The following is an 18,061-nucleotide window of genomic DNA, read 5'->3' on the forward strand; positions in this document are numbered from 1 at the left end:
CTCTGCTGCACGTATTCTGACTAGGACAAGACAAAGAGATCATATAAAACCTATTTTAGAGATCCTGCATTGGTTACCTGTTAAATTTCGTGTTGATTTTAAGATTCTGATGTTGACGTACAAGGCATTGAATGGACTCGCTCCTCAATATCTCGCCAAGCTTTTAATGCCCTACATCCCAACACGTAATCTTCGCTCTGCTGATGCCGTTCTTTTAGCTGTTCCGGTAACGAATCTAAAAACAATGGGTGATAGGGCATTCTCTTCAGTCGCCCCAAAGTTATGGAACTCCTTGCCTTCCGAAATAAGATTTGCACCATCTTTGAAAAGGTTTAAAACATCCCTTAAAACTCATTATTTTACGGAAGCATTTGGGTAAAGGTGATATTAGTGGTTGTTAATGAGATTTATCTTATGGTTTTACTCTGTCTTGATATTTATTTATTTAATTATTTTTATTTATTTATTTATTTAATTTTTTTTGTTGTTTTTAGGGTTGTAATCTTGTGTGAAATATTTTGTATTGTGTGATCATGCCTTCTTATGTCATGTTTTTTTATTTCGCTTATGTAAAGCGCTCTGAGAATTAACTTTTAAAAGCGCTATACAAAATAAATTATTATTATTATTATTATTATTATTATTATCAGTTTCCAATCTGTAACCCAGAATAAAACCTTCTCCAGACCAGGTTAGCTGTATGGTGCAAGTTGCTATGGCAATGAAAATCAACCCATCTTCTTGAGCCCCAAAAAACTTTTTGTTCAAACTAAACTCAAACTTACCTAAGTAGGCACTGAAACTGGCTTAGTGCAACAGGCCATTGTTCTCCCTGTTTATTTATATTCCTGTCCATTCCCCTGTTGGTCCTGCCCATCTGACCCTGGATAGTGTGGTCAGTGAGGCTTACCCTCTCCATCCCAGCCAGTCATCTGAATTCTCCGCACTGGTACTGTTTTTTTTGTCCTATGAAACTTTGAGTTTGGATTTTTATTCTTAGTTTGTATGCTCCCCTTGATAATTTTTTTGGGGGGGCCAAGCACCGAAGGTGCTGTAACCCTATTGTATTTTTTCAGATTTTCTTTTTATTCTTATTACTTTTATTATTTTTCTGACTTAAAAGCATCTGGGTGTCAGGGACAATAAGTTGTACAGATCCCAAACAGACACCCCCCCACCACTACACAGGCACACAAATGCACACCCATCTGATCCTAGGTGGTGCTATAATAAATGCTTTTATGTTTTGGTTCCTATCTCTGCAACCATAAGGGCATGTAAGGGCATCGATGCATGTACACATCAGTAGTGGTAGGAGGTTGCATCAGGTCCCACACACTACTCGACACTGGTTCCGAAAGTCTGATGGGTTCCAATGCCTTTGCAGAGGTGGCTTTAGCAATGCTCTCCCTCGGCAAACTGTTACAGATTGAGACCTGCAACGTAAGCATCACAAGCTACATGCAAGATAGGTCGTGTATCACAAAACGTGCATGGATCGACATTACCTTTCAAGGGATGGTGCTGGTTCACCCCATTTACATATGTCCCATTAATACGGAACCACTGTTAATTGGCCAGGACATACTGGACTGACTGGCTCTGCTCATTGACTGCCATCATGGACACATATGGGCTCAGGTTAACACACCAAGGCAACTTGGTCCAGAAAACAGTTCACCAGCTTCAGATGGACAAGTCACCATCATCCTTGAGTGCAGAGGACTCCTCAAAATGATCATGCCTCCTCCAGAGCCTGACCCTGGCTCTGATCCTTCGATGCCACCTGCGAGCCCACAGCCGCCTCAGGTTGATAGTCAACACTCATTTAATGACCACAAGTCTTTCTTTTGTTCACTGAAGAACACAAACTTAACCCTGTATAGCCCACATAGGTGTGCACATCAATGGTATAGCGACACCAGAAACACTCTTTTCAGAAAAGACCAGGACCTATACAATGACTTGTGTCAACATAGTCCTCCTTTCTTCACACAACGAAATCACCGCATCCTTTCGGCATGGTCACCACAATGTCTCCTCAAAGCGATTGGAGAATGCGCCCTCTCCATACGGATTGGGAAAAGGCAGGTCATGGATTTCGTGAGTGTAGTCCTTCAATTCAAACCCCTGTTCTTCGTGGGGGTGGACCTTCTGGTCAGACTAGGTGCTCAATTGGACACAGTCAACCAGGTTCTGTGGTCCCAAGCCTGGGCCTTGACTGTGAGATATGACTACCTTGCGTGAACAGCAGGTGTTCCCATCTGCCTGGTGATCTCTAAAGGACAGAATATACATGGCCCACAGGCATTCTTCCAACCCTTGCCTCGTTTCTTGGAACTCAATCTGACTGTCTGCATCACGCCCCTGCTCAACCTACTTGTAAGTTCAGAACCTGATGCACGTTCCAATTCAAGTGATGACGCTGCGACCGCTAGGGATGTTGGTCGATAACTAATTTTATGATTTTGAACTGACACTGCCAGTGATAGGAGAATTACCTCCATCGCTAGCCAGATATGGCAACCTGGATGGTTTCCTGTCCACTTTCCCGATCAAAATGATCATGGTGGCCCGCCACAAAACGCTACAAGGTAAACCAATCTGCAGCGCTACCCTAGGCACCAGAGGTGACATGGTCGTATACTCTCATGTGACTCAATCCGGAGACACAACCCCTGGTGATGACAGCACCTATTCCTCACAAGAAGAACCCTACATTGGCTTTGAGGCCGAGGTCAATGAGCAGCTTGCCAAAGCAGATGCTTTAACAGCAGAGGATCAGAGAATCGTGCCTTGGAAACTCTTTCATGATTTCCAGCCAATCTTCTTAAGAGACTCCCATGACTGTGGGGTCACCGCCCTCCACACTGTTTGCATTCCCACTGATCAAAATGCCCCACCCACATTTGTACGCCAGTACAAAATCCCCCTGTCTGCCTATGAGTTAATTTAAGGGATCCCCGACAAGCTTTGCAAAAGCATATAATTCGGGAATATAACACAACCTACAGCTTGGCCAGTGTTAAAGCTGACCAGCAAGTGGCATCTCACCATTGACTATCACCCTCTGAATAAGCAGGTACCACTTTCCCGCTGCCTATGATCTATTTGGATGAAGAACTGGCCAAGGTCAAAGGGGCCTGCTTCTTCTCTACTGTGGACATGGCCAACGGCTTCTGGATAATTAGAGTCGACCCAGCTGACCAGTTCTATTTTGGTAACTGCACGGTGGAGAGTTGGTTAGAGACAAGCTTACACTAGCCAAGGGTCAGTGGTGCCGCACCAAGTTTTAGTATGTGGGTCTAACTGTAAGTACAGATAACATCGAATCCCAAGCTGGATTAGTTATAGCCATCCATGATATCAAAGCTCTGATGGGGTTTTCAGAACTCAGAAGCTTTCTGGGACTCTTCAACTACTCCTGAAAGTTCCTCGAGGACTATGCAGAGATAGCCAAACCCCTCACGGAACTACTCCATAAAGACAAAACATTACAGTGGAGAGAGTCCCAGGAACAGTCTTTCCACCAGATGAAAGACAAGCTCAGCTCTGTACCCTATCTGGCCTACCCAGACAATGATAAAGAGTTCCACCTCGAGGCAAGCTTCTCGTCCCACTATCTCAGTGCCGCCCTGACACAGAAACAAGACAGGCAAATGTGTTGTCGTCTACGCAAGCTGACCTATTAGTGTTGTTGAGATTAAGTTCTCTTACTGCAAGAAGGCCCTCCTGGCCAATGTATGGCCCGAGGAACACTTCCATAGATCAGAAGACAGTCACTGAGACTTGTCACCAACCTGTCTCCTTCCAAAAACAAAATGTGCGTTAAACGCAATCAACCAGTGCCAGGCAAAAGAAAGGTGAGAAGACCTGTAGACCTGCCCACAGACTCTGCACCTGGGATGGAAACCCAGCATTGCAGATCTGATCTCCATGCAGGAGCGAGACCTGGCCATCCAAACCGTCCGGCAGTGGGTAGCAAATCCTTCAACACAAAGGGCCTCTCAAACCTCACCATGCGAGTCGGAGGAGCTACATGCTCTCCTTCATCACCAGCCATGTCTTAACCTGTTGACACGCAATGTCACTGTTTACATTTAATTTATAATTTACCATCTATAAATGTAATTAATGTTAACTAATTAGGGCTGTCAATCGATGAAATATTTTATCGAATTAATTACATGGTGTCCCGATTAATTAATTAATTAATATATATATATATATATATATATATATATATATATATATATATATATATATATAAAAAAATTCAGATAATTAAAATGCATTACATTCTTGTGGCAGAAGAATTCATCATTGATAAGACCATTCAAAAAGAGGCTTTAGAATACAATGTATTGTTTACTACCATATTATTGATCATAAGACAATCATTGGCATACGGTTCACAGCAATCCATTTCACAAGAGAATTTGTCAATTAGTTGGAGATTTATTATGAGGGCTTGTTTAAGAGCCCATCAATTTACATCTGCATCAGACATTTTTTTTTTTAAGAAACAAGCCAGGGGTATACATAGTACTACAGATATATTTTACAATAATGCCAAGACATTATATTCATTACATAGTGCAATGGTTTTCAATGCTTTGGAGTTGTTGGAGGTACAAAGAGAATTTAAATAATATTTCAAGCCCTTACAAAAAAATGCAAATAGGGGCTTTATAGACATAAATTTACACTTATGTATAAAAAACTTGACAAGAAAAATAAACAGATTAACCAGAAAATATTAACTTAAGTTATCAAAACTGTGAAAACCAAATAAAATGTCTTTATAAAGCAAAGAAAAACTAGTTAAAATAGAGGTACATAGAAACAAACAAATTTTCTCCAAAATACTACACCGTGGACACATTCCCAAAAAATGTGAGGGGCAGATTCATCTACAGCATTACAGAGGAAGCAAAGTGGATCTATTTCAGGGAGCATGTTTCTTATAAAAAGATTGACTGGGTAAAAATGGTCTAACAGTTTAAAGGACACTTCCTTAACCTTGTTGGTAATTAAATATTTGTGAGGTAAAGACCATACGACCTGCGTCAGACATGCTTGTGTCGCGTCTCGGGTGTGAAAGTAAAATGATTAGGTCACTGTTTCAAGTTAAATATAGTTTAATACTCTTTAAACAAATCTTGAGATCCCTTGGTTCGCATTTGCGCTCCTTCAAGTGTTTTGAGCGCAAGAACGTAACGCACGTTTGTGTGTGTGTACACTGAAGAGTTGTTAATGTTTTGTTCACTGTAATAAACTGTGTGTTGCTCACACAGCTGAAATTTAACTTACTGCCCTCTGGAGTAAACAGGTGGTACTACAAGCTTGAATTTCTCAGGAAAGCATTGCGATTAAATGCGTTTTTAACACATACATTTTTTGTAAAATTAAATCGCACGTTATTAACACGTTAAATCAACAGCCCTACTAATTATACATCTTTTCAAAGGTCTAAAGCTGCGTTCACACTTGCCAGCGACTTTGGGCTCCCGTAAGTCGCTCTTCATTTGAATGAAGTCTCAAATTTGTTGCGTCGCTGGACACGCTCACATCTGGTCGCCAATGGTCGTGACAGCTCGTGACACTGGAAGTCGCCAGCTCTCATTGAAAATGAATGGGATGGTGTCTCTGTTTCGTGCAATGCTGCTGCCAGTGTGTACGCAGCTTAAGGGTTCAACATTGATATCCGATCTCTGTTTCACAATAGGAATGCTCTATAAACAGCAATTTATTTATTTGAGCCAGGAGTACAAATGAAAACATGCAATATCAAAACGGGACTTCATACCTTTGTTATGAAATCGCCAGATGGATCCAGTTTGCCACACTTGTGTCAATTGTCCATGTCAAGCGTTCATTGAAAAACATCCAATAGCACTTTTTTCCATAAAAGTGATACATCGGAGGAATATTGATTGTTTACATGCGATCTCGCCTGAAAGAATTACAGTTTGTCATCATTCTTCAACAAACTATGCAATCTGAGCAGCATTCATGTTGTAAAACTGTATATGATCTTATATATTAGAGTCCTGTAAACAAAATGAGCCTGTCTCCAAAGTCTATTTTTAAAAATGTGGCGTAGTTTTATTCATAATAGATTTTGTGCCGTCTTGAAAGGCGGAGCCTTAATTTTACTCTGTATGCTTCCAGCGATTTTCAGAGAAAAAAGCTTGGAGGAACCTCATTTTATGTTAGATCATCTTCAAATTTGAAACGTAACTTCTTTAGACTGGTGGCTTTGAGAACATTGTATTTCTGGGTTGTCTTGGCACTTTTATTATTGTTTTTGTAGCACAAAATATTTCCATTACTATAAACTTCAACTCTTTCAAAAGATACTACAACTGTGTCCATATTCCAAAGGGTTCAGTAAATACAACCATTTAAGTTCAGGTATGTCATTTTCATGGTGTTCATATTAACAAAATTCTATACCCAAACCGAACAGGGATCAGCTCGCTGGGTTCTTCCAACCGATCATAGATCCCTCAAGACCCTCCAGCATGTAGTTTATTGGTCATTGATGGCCCACAACACCCAGTCCTATATTCGTTCCATAGGAGTCACACCATTCGAAATGATGACTGAAAGAGAAATGACCCTTCTGCTGCACCTTCTGTACCACCCCGAAGACATCAGTGTTGCAACAGCCTATATAGCGCACCAATACGTGACGGGCCAGTGCAACCATCTTTGGGCCACATTCAGATTCATAATCAGATTTGGAGAGAAGACACAACACAGTGGCACCATAAGGATAGCTACATGCCTCAACCCATCCATTGGCATGCACTAACCCCTAGAACCATTCTGAGTAGTAGAAGGATTCCAGATTACCTGGTCTCCCTAGACCTTGTCGAACAAATCCTTAGATCTGCTACTACCTCCATTGTGCAACCTTCACAGATACACCTGGCATACAGTCTTGGCAGTGCAATTACAATCTATGTAAAGCCTCAGAACCTCTAAATAGGATTCATCCTCAGTCTACCAATCATAGAAAGACAGAATATACTGTATACCGACTAAAGTCCATATTAAATGTTGGTTTTCAGAGAGGTAACATGCACATTCACCTCAAAACACCACCAACACCAACATATCCCTAACCTCCCCATTTGTACCAAGATAAAGGACATTTATTGGGTTTGTCCAAGCAACCCCTTTGTTAGAGAGGTGACTAACTACCTCTGCGGCCTAGGAGACAAATCCCCTGAACAAAAGTGTCAAGGTAGCATCTCTGTCAAAGATGAAGGATCAGAGACAATGATAGAGTGAGCAGGCAATCACTGGCTCGTAAACACACCAGCCACCAAAGTTCTATTGTCATACGACCGCCATGATACAGCCACTAAACTAATGCTACCAAACCAGATGGTGTACTTAATGGTTCCCCAAGGAGCCACTGTGCACATTGACAATATTGTCCTCCATCGCAGCATCGACAAACATGATGCGGAAATTGAGATCATGGACGCATTTAGAGGTCACAACCGCACCATTGATGACACCCTTCAACAGCAGCTTCAAGCTGAAGGGACAAAATTAGTGAAGTTCAGTCTCAAACCGACTGGCTTGACCACTATATTTCCTAGTCACATGCAGATTGTCATCTTACCAAGAAAATCCTATCATTCTGGAAGCCCTCGGGCTCCATCTTAGTGTTTGGATCATCACGGCAATGTATAGGGTACATTCAAAGCCTACAGGTCAGATTGGACTCCCTCCTTCTTGTACAGCTGCGTTTTACACACCAGTCTGAGCCCATACCACCAGTTAAACCCAATCATTTCCAAGGATAAGACTTTTAACCTCTAACTCTCATTTCCTTTCCTCTAACCTTTCGGTCCTACTATACATTGTCAGGTTATGTTATGTTATGACCAAAGAACAGCAAAGGATTGTGTTACGGTTAATGCTGTGCCCACCTATAACTTGGAATGTTTTTCTTTATGTGTGATGAATGTAGTTTTAGACTTAGCTAGAAGTTCTATGCCCATATGTGCCTCAGTGTCTGCCCAGACGATAAAGCCTCTGTGAACTTAATGAACTGTATGGACAGTCACCTTTGTTGTTTATCTTCCTCATGTATTATAGGCTTATTTGTTACCATATCTAATCATATTACTGTTTACTTTGTAGTTGGAAGTCGGAACTTTATCGACTGCATTGTATGGATTATTAATATTATTACTGCATCAATAAACTTTGTTAAAGTTGAAAGAGAAGCGTTTTGGTATTGTTCTGCATGCACCTGTGTCAAGGGCTGGCAGGGGATGTCAGTGCTCGGATTCAAGCTTCCATTGTTTATATTTTGAATGTCGATGTTCTCCGGACATCCTATATTGAGACTGCTATACTGTCTGGTTTTGATAATTGATAGTTATCTTTGTGAATTTTTGATTTGAAGGATCAATAAGCTAATGTTAATTCTTATCACGGTTCTGTTGTTTTAATAATTGATAATTAGCTTTGATAATAATTAATCTTTTATTGAATTTGATAATTGATAGTTATCTTTGATGATTGTTTATTTACAGGATTAAAAAGCTAATGTTGATTCTAATTAATGTTCGATTGATTTAATAATTATCTTTGATACCTCTTACCTCTTTTCATCAATGACATTTGAGACTGCACTAAAGAGTCTCTTGCTGTCCACACTTGTACCGGTGGCAAAGAGAAACTTGGTTGCAGTAGCAGCCAGTTAGGGAAATTGTGTAGCATGTGCCCTCCAGTACGGTAGTGGATTGTCTGACCTTGTGAGACCTTAGATCTCATCAAAGAGACTACCATGGCTAGTACTTGCTGTTTTTTGATGTGGTGACTTTTTCAGAGGCTCTTACATTTAACTGGCAGCCCTCCTTACCACCATATTCTCCACTTCTTGAATGAGAGCATCCTTAGCATGCCTCAGTTTGTTTGAATTTGTGAAGTATCTGGAAATAGATAAATTATGTGTACTTTAATAAAAAAATCATCTAGCATTAACAAAACTAAACCAACATGTAACGAAGGTTGATGGTCAAGGAGGAGGCAAAGGCAATTGCTCTTCTCAAGTATGTATTTTTAATGGCCACAGCAGTACTCACAGCTTTACACACTCTCCTCTTGTACACGCCAATACTGGACTGACGCATGTCTCTCTCCCCGACTGGAGGTTCTGTGGGCATTTTTATGCCGCTCTCCCCGTTTTCACTGAAATTAGAGACATGTGTTAGACATAATTTAGCTCAGGTGCAAGCACCCATATCGCTTTCTCCCCCGGACAGGCGCTTGACCATGCCCCCACTGCCACACTACACAAAAATAAATAACTAAAAAGAAATTAGCATAAATGATTGATACTGGTGACTCAAATTTAATTCATTATAAAGCATAATCAAATTTATCATAGCATTCAAAAGGTACATTTACTGGATTTCCTCTTGCCGTTCTTGAAATGGAGCTAAAATCTTCAATGTCATCTCCATTAGTGTCCTCTGGTTCACCGTCAGTGTAGCTGGAAGGTTGTGGTCAGCTTCATAGACACTGAGAGGCCAATTTTGCTGCATCATGTAGTGAGTGCTGTTTCATCTACATTTACATTTACATTTATGCATTTGGCAGACGCTTTTAACCAAAGTGACTTACAGTGCACTTCTTACAGGGACAATTCCCCCAGAGCAACCTGGAGTTAAGTGCCTTGCTCAAGGACACAATGGTGGTGGCTGTGGGGATCGAACCAGTGATTAGCAGTTAAGTGCTTTAGCCCACTACGCCACGACCACTCCAGTAACTTGCACGTCTTGCTGTAGGCGCTATCTTGATATCTTCCAGATCTGCGTAAGCCTGTGGTGAATTCTTAAAATGCCCTACAATCTTTTTTGCATTAGACATTGTGTCTGTGATGCTGCGCTGAGAAAGCAGACCCTTGTGTACAACCAGCTGAAGCATGTGCGCGAAGCAGCCATGCTCCTTTCCCCCATATCATCCATTGCTTTTTTCATATTTCTTGCATTGTCCCACAAAATGACAAGGACCCGTTGCTTGTCAATTTGACAAGTGTTCAGCATCTCAATTGCCTGTTTGACATGCTCTGCTGTATGAGACCCACCAAACTGATGAGCATGCAATACTGCATGTTTTAAATAAAAAGTGGATTCAATCCAGTGTGTAGTGAGGCTAAGCAATAACATTGCTATTTGCATTACCACAGACATTTGGAGTTCTGATGTTTGCCCAGTCACATCTGATTAAAGACCTTGTTGGTGATCACAAACCTTGTTGTAAAGCTCCGGTAGAGCAGTGTCTGAAGTGTAGTGTTCCAAAAGACAGCAAAAACCTGTAATCTCTACCACAGCGATGAGTTTGTCATCCAAAGTGATGGGTTCAATTAACCTTTCTGTAATCTTTTTGGACTTGTCGCTGTCAAGAGGAAATTACTCTCTCCTTTTAAATTATCCTCCAGTGTGTGTTTCTCTGGTACAGCCTTTGCCTGAGTTTCCTGAGGAAACTCACTGTATTCTGTTGAGTGTTTATTTTTAGGTGCCATATCAAATTGGTAGTAAGCAGCTCTGTTGCTACTGCCTCATGAAATGCTTGCATTGCAAACATTACAAGTGGCTGTTGGACTGCTTTCATTTTCCAATTTAAACTATTTCCACACTGCAGACATTTTAGCCGCGTAGCCCTGCCACAAATTGTGCTCTCCGTTTACAACACCTGTGTGACAGCTGACGTAAAACAAAGGATCAGGCTTAGGTTGGAGCTCAATTAAGCGATATTAATTGGCCCCGATATCGATTTTTGAGATTAGATCGGGAGATCCTTAATAAAAACAAGTGTTTATCCTTCTGGGGTCATAACGTCAGGTAGTGTGGCGTGATGGGACTCATTTCCATAGCGTTTGTCGGAATGTTGAGTGAGCTGAATGAAAGGGAACATCTCCGGCTACACATATAACCTCTTTTCCTTGAGAAGAAGGGAACCAGACATTGCAAAAACTGGCCACACTAGTGCTTCAGAGTTTCAAGGTATGAGCACGCTTACGAGTAACTCAGTCAGAAAATTCTGAATTGAGTGGTTGGAGAAGGAATTCCCCATGGCGTTTGTCACAATGACTCGTTCCCTTCATCTCAGGTAACGTCTTGGTTACTGATGTAACCTCCGTTCCCAGATGGAGGGAACGAGATGTTGTGTCGATGTAGTGACACTAGGGGTCGCACAGGGGGTATCACATCCTGGGCGTGATATGCCATAGTGCCAATGACCCTGTTGGCGATCCTCTGTTTGGAGCCAGCGTTTCCTTTCCGCTGTCCACCAAAGCAGATAAAGAGCTGCTCAGAGCTTCTAAAGCTATGTGTGTGATCCAAGTAGATTCGCAAAGCACACACCGTTCGCAGCAACTCCAAGGCTGGTTCTGCCTCCTCCTGGAGTAGCACTTGCAGGTTCACCACCTGATCCCTGAACGGAGTCATGGGGACCATGGGCACATAGCCGGTCAGTGTCTCTGGATCAAGTGAGAGTAACATGGAATGAACTCCAGGCATGGTTTGATGACAGAGAATGCCTGCAGGTCCCCTACCCTATTGATGGAGGTGAGCACCTTCAGGAGGGCTGTCTTCAAGGAGAGCGCCTTTAACTCAATTGACTCTAGGGGTTCAAATGGAGCTCCCCGTAGGCCCCAAAGGACCACGGAGAGGTCCAACGAGGGAACTAGGCGTGACGTGCCTGGACACCTGGCCTAGATGAACTCCTGCCCGTAGGAATGCTGGGTCGGACCAAAGGCTGAACAGAAGGCAGCAGACCTGCGTGACGAGCATGGGGTGCCATGGCGCCATGCCCATCTCACGACTCGGGTCTGAAGCCAGTGCAGAAGCGGTCTCATATGCATCAACCCGAGTGGCGTGACAGCCGCTGAGGATGCAATATGCCCCAGGAGCCTCTGAAAGGGTTTCAGCGGGACCGAAGTGTTCTGCTTGAACATACACAGAAAGTTCAGCACCGATTGCACGCGCTTGTTTGTGAAGCGCACTTTCACTGAGACCTAATCTAACTCCATACCGAGAAAAGAGATGCTCTGAACCGTGGAAAGCTTGCTATTTTCCCAGTTGACCCAAAGCCCCAAACGGCTGAGGTGCCTGAGAACCAGGTCCCTGTGCGCACACAACAGGTCCCACGAGTGAGCTAGAATCAGCCAGTCATCGAGATAGTTGAGAATGCGGATGCTCACTTCCCTTAGTGAAGGCACGAGGTGACAGGGACTCAGAGGCGCTTCGAAGCCTTCCTCGGGTACTGGGGCAGGCTGTGGTAGAGCTGGTGTTACCTCTGGAGGGGGACACCCTTGGCAACGAGCAGATAGGGTATGGGGTCTTGAGCCACGCCGGGGCAGGATGTGCTGAATAGCCTCTGTCTGCTTCCTTACCTTCGAAAATTCCCGGGTGACGTCTCCAATGGTGTCGCCAAACAGGTCAACCTGGGAGATGGGGGCGTCAAGGAATCGAACCTTGTCAGCCTCTCTCTACGCGACCAGGTTGGGCCGAAGTTGGTGTTCCTGGACATCGCCTCCCAGAAAGATGAGACCCAGAGAGGGGCCCGCGGTCTCATCCCAGAACTCGACCGGGGCATACGAGCGTACTGGGGAATGGGAGTTCCATGGAGGTTTTCCCGCGGATAAGCTCCCATTGAAGTCCCCAAATCGCCCCCAGTGCTAACCGACTCCACCTCATACCCGTAGGTAGAAGGACCGAGCTGGGGAGCTGCTGGGGTGGCTTTCCCTCTGGTGAAGGAAACACACAAACGAAAGGGCAACTTGAAAAAGACGCTTTCGTAAGTGCCAAATTTTTTAGTAGGAAATATTCTCTTTTAGAGATAATATACTCATTTTTTCTTATTGGAAAATATGCTCTTTGCTGCTGAAGCTCCCAGGGGTGTTTCTCTGCAAAACACCAGTGTGAGATATAGAAACCACAGAAAACAACAGCTCATAAGAGTGAGAGATGAATGGCTGGCATAGTAATTCAGCTCAGTGAAATACAACTGCTCGGCTCCGAAGAAGTCGTCTAAATGAGTGTTTACATTCTAGCTCCTATATATATATATATATATATATATATACCAATGTCCGGGGGAGTGGCATGCAAATTTTTATTGGCCTTTTCTCAAAGATCAGAGATGTCTGGGGCTCTCAGGAGCGACCCCTAGTGTCACTACATCGACACAATGTCGAGTGAGTGACAGAAGGGAACCGAGGTTACATGTGTAACCAGAGATGTTTTACTGCCTGCTTTCAACATTTAAATTGCACCGGGAAAATAGCACAGAGTTTTGTAAATGAAGCGCAATCTATAATGAGCCAATATAGAAAGGATGCATATTTGAATAGAAAGGAATGACAATGATTTAAAAAAAAATACTGAAGATGTAGCACAATTTCAGTGCTGATTGCGCTTACTTAAGGCAGTTAGTGAATAAGATGCAGGTTTTGCTCCGAAATACCATGCACAAAAGTGGCGCAACTATTAAGTGAATTCACTGCTTAATGTCTATGGACAAGCACATGTGTGAGTGCTCAGTTGTGTTAGGAATAAATATTTGTACTTGCTGCCATCTAGTGGAGTAAACAAACTTTTTTTCCAGGGAGTACCAGCAAACAGAATCTGAATTATTTGCTTGCAAAGTTAGGACAAAAAGAAATAATAAGTTCATCATGTAATTGTAAATATGTAATTGATAAACAATATTATTTATTAATTACTAATATTTTTAATTTGTTTTTTTTCTGTAAAATTAGATACATTTCTTGCAAATAGACCACTGTTTGTGTGTAAGATGAGCTTTTAAATTTGGATGTGACAGTTGCAGGTGGCAGCTAAAAAATTCATCCGAGTTTAAGGGGTTAATGTATTATATCTAATAATCATAAAGTTATCATGTAATTTGAGTAGTTTTCATTTATGTCATTTTATGTCCCAAATCAATCAGGTGGTGTCAAATCAAATGCATTTTTGTGGTGCAGAAACACATCAAGTTTCATTATGATACTGTGCTGTTACTAGATATGGTGCTTTTTGATGTGATTTGACAGCAAAACATTTTCACACTATGAACTGAGTCACTATTATTATTATCATTATTATAGCTTTTGACAAACTCCAGATATGCTTGGCATGTTAGACATGCTTGGCATGTTAGACATATAATTTCGTTTTTTGTAATGGCTTTTTTTATACAGAGCCTTTGATATGGCTGACTGGTGCACCGATTCTCCATTCTCAGCTTCTGTAATGCGGTAACATTTTTCTATGATTTAATGAACCTAAACCTCATCATATGAATTATCAGTGGTGTGCCAGTTTGTGATTTTAGACATAACTGGAATGCTGAATATGAGACAACTGTTACCTTTTTTTATCACAAGGGCCTGATTTTGGCTGTATTACTAAACATTATTTTGCTGTTTTTCAGGGGACCCCTTTACCTGTTTTCCATGCAGAGATATGGAATGGTCTGTTGAGGGCAGCACAGCATGTAATATGCGCTCTGTTGTCTATCTTGACTACACAGAAATCTCCTCCATCATGTTCATATTTACTGCAATATGTCTGATTATTCTCTTAATTGCCATCCTCTGTCTTTTCATCAACAATCATAATACACCAATGGTGAAGTCTGCTGGTGGTAGCATGTGTTTGCTAATGTTGGCATTTTTGACTGTGTCTAACTTAAGTATGTTCTTTTTCTTTGGAAAACCAACATATACAAAGTGTGTCTTGCGAAATGTCATATTTTTCTTTTGCTTCACTGTCTGTCTCTCCTGTCTCACCGTTCGTTCTTTTCAAATTGTTTGTGTCTTCAAAATGGCTTCCAAGTTCCCTTATTTGCACAGCTTGTGGGTGAAGCACAATGGCCAGTGGCTCTTCATTTTGTTTTCTTCTGTTATTGTTTTAATTGTTTGTTTGTTATGGGTGACTGTTGCAACTTCCAAACCCGTCATGGACACATTTTCCTTTGAAGACCAAATTCTGCTCAGATGTGATGGGGGTACCACTGTAACCATTAGCACAGTTGTGTTTGTATGTTGGTTGTTTGGTCTCCTGTGTCTCATATTTTCCTACATGGGAAGAGATCTGCCATCAAATTATAATGAGACAAAATCAATAACCTTTAGTATTGTTTTGTACTATGTAAGCTATATTGCATTCTTTACAGCATTTATCACTCTCAAAAGCAAATACCTCATACTTCTTAATGCAATGTCCCAGCTAGCTAGTATTAATGCTATTGTCTTCAGCTATTTCATACCAAAAGCTTATATCATATTATTTCAACCAGAAAAGAACACCGCTGCTTACTTTCAAACATCAATTCAGAGTTACACCCAAACAATTAGTAGGAATTAGTCCACAACAAGGGTGTTGCACAGATGCAGATAAAAAGCACTACAAGTGAATTGCAATTGCCTTTAGTAGCAAGATAATTTTGTTATTTAAATAAATTTTGATATTTGAAAGATAAACAAATTGTTGGACATTTTAGCAAGCAATTTCTGTCTTCTACATTGTCATGTAAAATAATTTCAGGCATTAACATTAGTTTCAGTCCGTGTAACATGGACAGATCCAAGTTGGTCCAAGGAGAGTTTGGTCTCAAATAATTTTTTTTAGCGGTTTTCGATTCACTATTATGATTTGAAGATTCTGGAGTTAGTTATGAGAATAAAATAGCTAATTGTTTTGTTTATAAAGTTACTTAATGAACATGAAAATGCTTCTTAGCTTGTTGCATTATTTTTCTGAAGAAAAATCTAAAAACTTTCATAACTGTTTCCAAGTAATCTATGCAGATTTGTCAGTTTTGCATACCTGTCAACAACTGGGTTGTAGTTTGCCAGGTTGAGGTCACACATGGGTTGAAATGTTTTGAAATTTGTATGATGTGTCTGTCGATTGTGTGAGCAGGATGCGTTTCATACAAGATCTGGCAACTGGACAACCTTTGGAATAATATATTGATGTGATTATTCATATAATGAGGTTGAACTAATAAATAAACATGACTTTGAAAATTGCTATAAGATGTCTCCTTTGTGCTCTTAATGACATCATGCACAAAAGCTGGTATATGCTGGCACAAACTCCACAATTTTGTGCGAAACCTGCTGATCCATTTTCAAACTCATAAATATTATTTTCTTTTTTTTGGATCAGTACACATAGATACACACAGGGCTGGACTGGCTTCGGGGACGGTTCAGTGGGTTTGAGCTCTGAGATATTTTCGAGGAGTTTGCAGCTTCTGGGCGAATATGTGAACCACGAGGTACTTACATATCCCTCTCATAAAACGTGGAATGCACAAATTCTCATGTTGATAAACAAGCTTAATTGTGGACTACTCACTGTTTAGTTAAAAGTTGTACTGATTAGCCATTGTGCTAAACTAACAGAAATGCCAAAAAATAAAAACAGAAAATCACTTTCCTCACACTTTGGAGTAGAGAAGACATCTGAAGAATGTGATCTACTTTCAGACTCTCCAATTAATAGACCTATGTCAAAAAATCCCTGTCAGGGAGAAGTTTCAGAGGTACTGATATTCTCTGTGCCGTTAATAGCCTCTCTGATCGCTTGGAGACATTGGAAGAGCAGATTGCTCAAAATTCAATCACGATTGTCAATCTTTCAAAGATGGTTGATTTTGTGGGTGAGGTGATGAAACCTTTGTCCACACGTGTCAAGACAAATTATAAAAAAGTATCGCAGATGGAGCAGACTGTCAGAACAGTTCAAGACAAGTGCGATCAAGCCGAGATCTACAGCAGGAGATGGAATTTGAGTTTAATCAATCTCAAAGAAACAGAAGGGGAAAATATTAAACAGAATGTGCTTGAAATCCTCAAAAGTTCTCACTCTGGACCAAGTAGATGACCTCCGCTTCTACATAGATACAGTTCACAGAATTGGACGTCCCGGTGCTGGAAAAGAGAACACTAGACCAGTTATCATCCAGTTCTCGATGGGCACTTACAAGGATAAAGTGTGGAAAGCTGCACTGGATCATGCGGTACTCAAAGAAAAAAGGATTTGTTTGGAAGAGGACCTGACGTTTGCTGTAAGACAACAGAGGAAGATGCTGTGGCCAAGGGTGAAAGGGACAAGAGAAGAAGGGAAGAGAGCTTACTTTCGTGGAGCAGATGCCTTCATAGAGGGAAAAAAACTGTGTGTCAACGACCATCAAGATATGATTATCAAATGAGAATGTACTGGCCTTATGGGCGTAAATAGTGTGAACAGCCTTTAAATCATGCAGTCGTTATTCAGATGCTGTAACTCTTCGAAGTTTAAAGTCTACTGATTCTTACTGTTTTGTAAAACGTTTTTTGTTTCAAAGTTCTATTAATATTGTAAAATATGTTCTGACATCAAAGTAAATAAGTTAAATTTGATTTTGTTTTTAGAAGTTTAAAGATTATTTATCTTAATGTTAGGGGTTTATGTGACAGCACTAAAAGAAAGTCGATGTTTATTTTTGTTAGACACAGTAATGCAAATATAATTTTACTACAAGAGACTCACTCAGGTGATACTGATGTGAAGTGGTGGCATTCTCAGTGGGGTGACCAAATCTTTTATTGTCATGCATCTGGGGTTGCTATTCTTCTAAAAAAAAGTTAAAAGGTGACGTAGTGGAATCAGTTAAATCCAATGAGGGTAGATGGATATTTGTTGTTGTTAAATTGGATGGTTCTCTTTTTGTTTTAGGCAATATTTATGGATATAACAGTTCAGCCCAAGCTAAAAAAATGTCTACAGAGGTTGCACATACCATATCAAAGTTAATGGGAAAATATATGGGTGCCTTTTTGATAATTGGAGGTAATTTTAATGATACCCAAGATGAGTTTTTAGATTGTTTCCCCCCGCATATGGTTTCTATATCAAAATTTAAACTTACTACCTTTTTATGTAACATTTCTCTTTAGTGGATGTCTGGAGATTCTTAAATTCAAATGAAAAGTTCTACTCTTGGAGTAACTCCTCTAGAGTTATGGTTA

The 18,061-nt window shown here is 40.9% G+C and overlaps 1 protein-coding gene across 1 annotated transcript in view; it reads left to right on the forward strand.

Annotated features, from left to right (window-relative positions):
- The window catches only part of LOC127620883 (taste receptor type 1 member 1-like), a 38,134-nt gene extending 22,111 nt beyond the window's left edge, over positions 1–16,023 (forward strand). Inside the window, exon 6 of the mRNA XM_052094222.1 lies at positions 14,473–16,023. Within this exon, the coding sequence (XP_051950182.1) occupies positions 14,473–15,407 (935 nt within the window). The 3' untranslated portion in view covers positions 15,408–16,023. The remainder of the gene's footprint in view (positions 1–14,472) is intronic.
- Positions 16,024–18,061: the final 2,038 nt, after the last annotated feature.

The sequence above is a fragment of the Xyrauchen texanus genome, chromosome 27, assembly GCF_025860055.1.
Source record: "Xyrauchen texanus isolate HMW12.3.18 chromosome 27, RBS_HiC_50CHRs, whole genome shotgun sequence".
Classification (NCBI taxonomy): Eukaryota; Metazoa; Chordata; class Actinopteri; order Cypriniformes; family Catostomidae; genus Xyrauchen; species Xyrauchen texanus.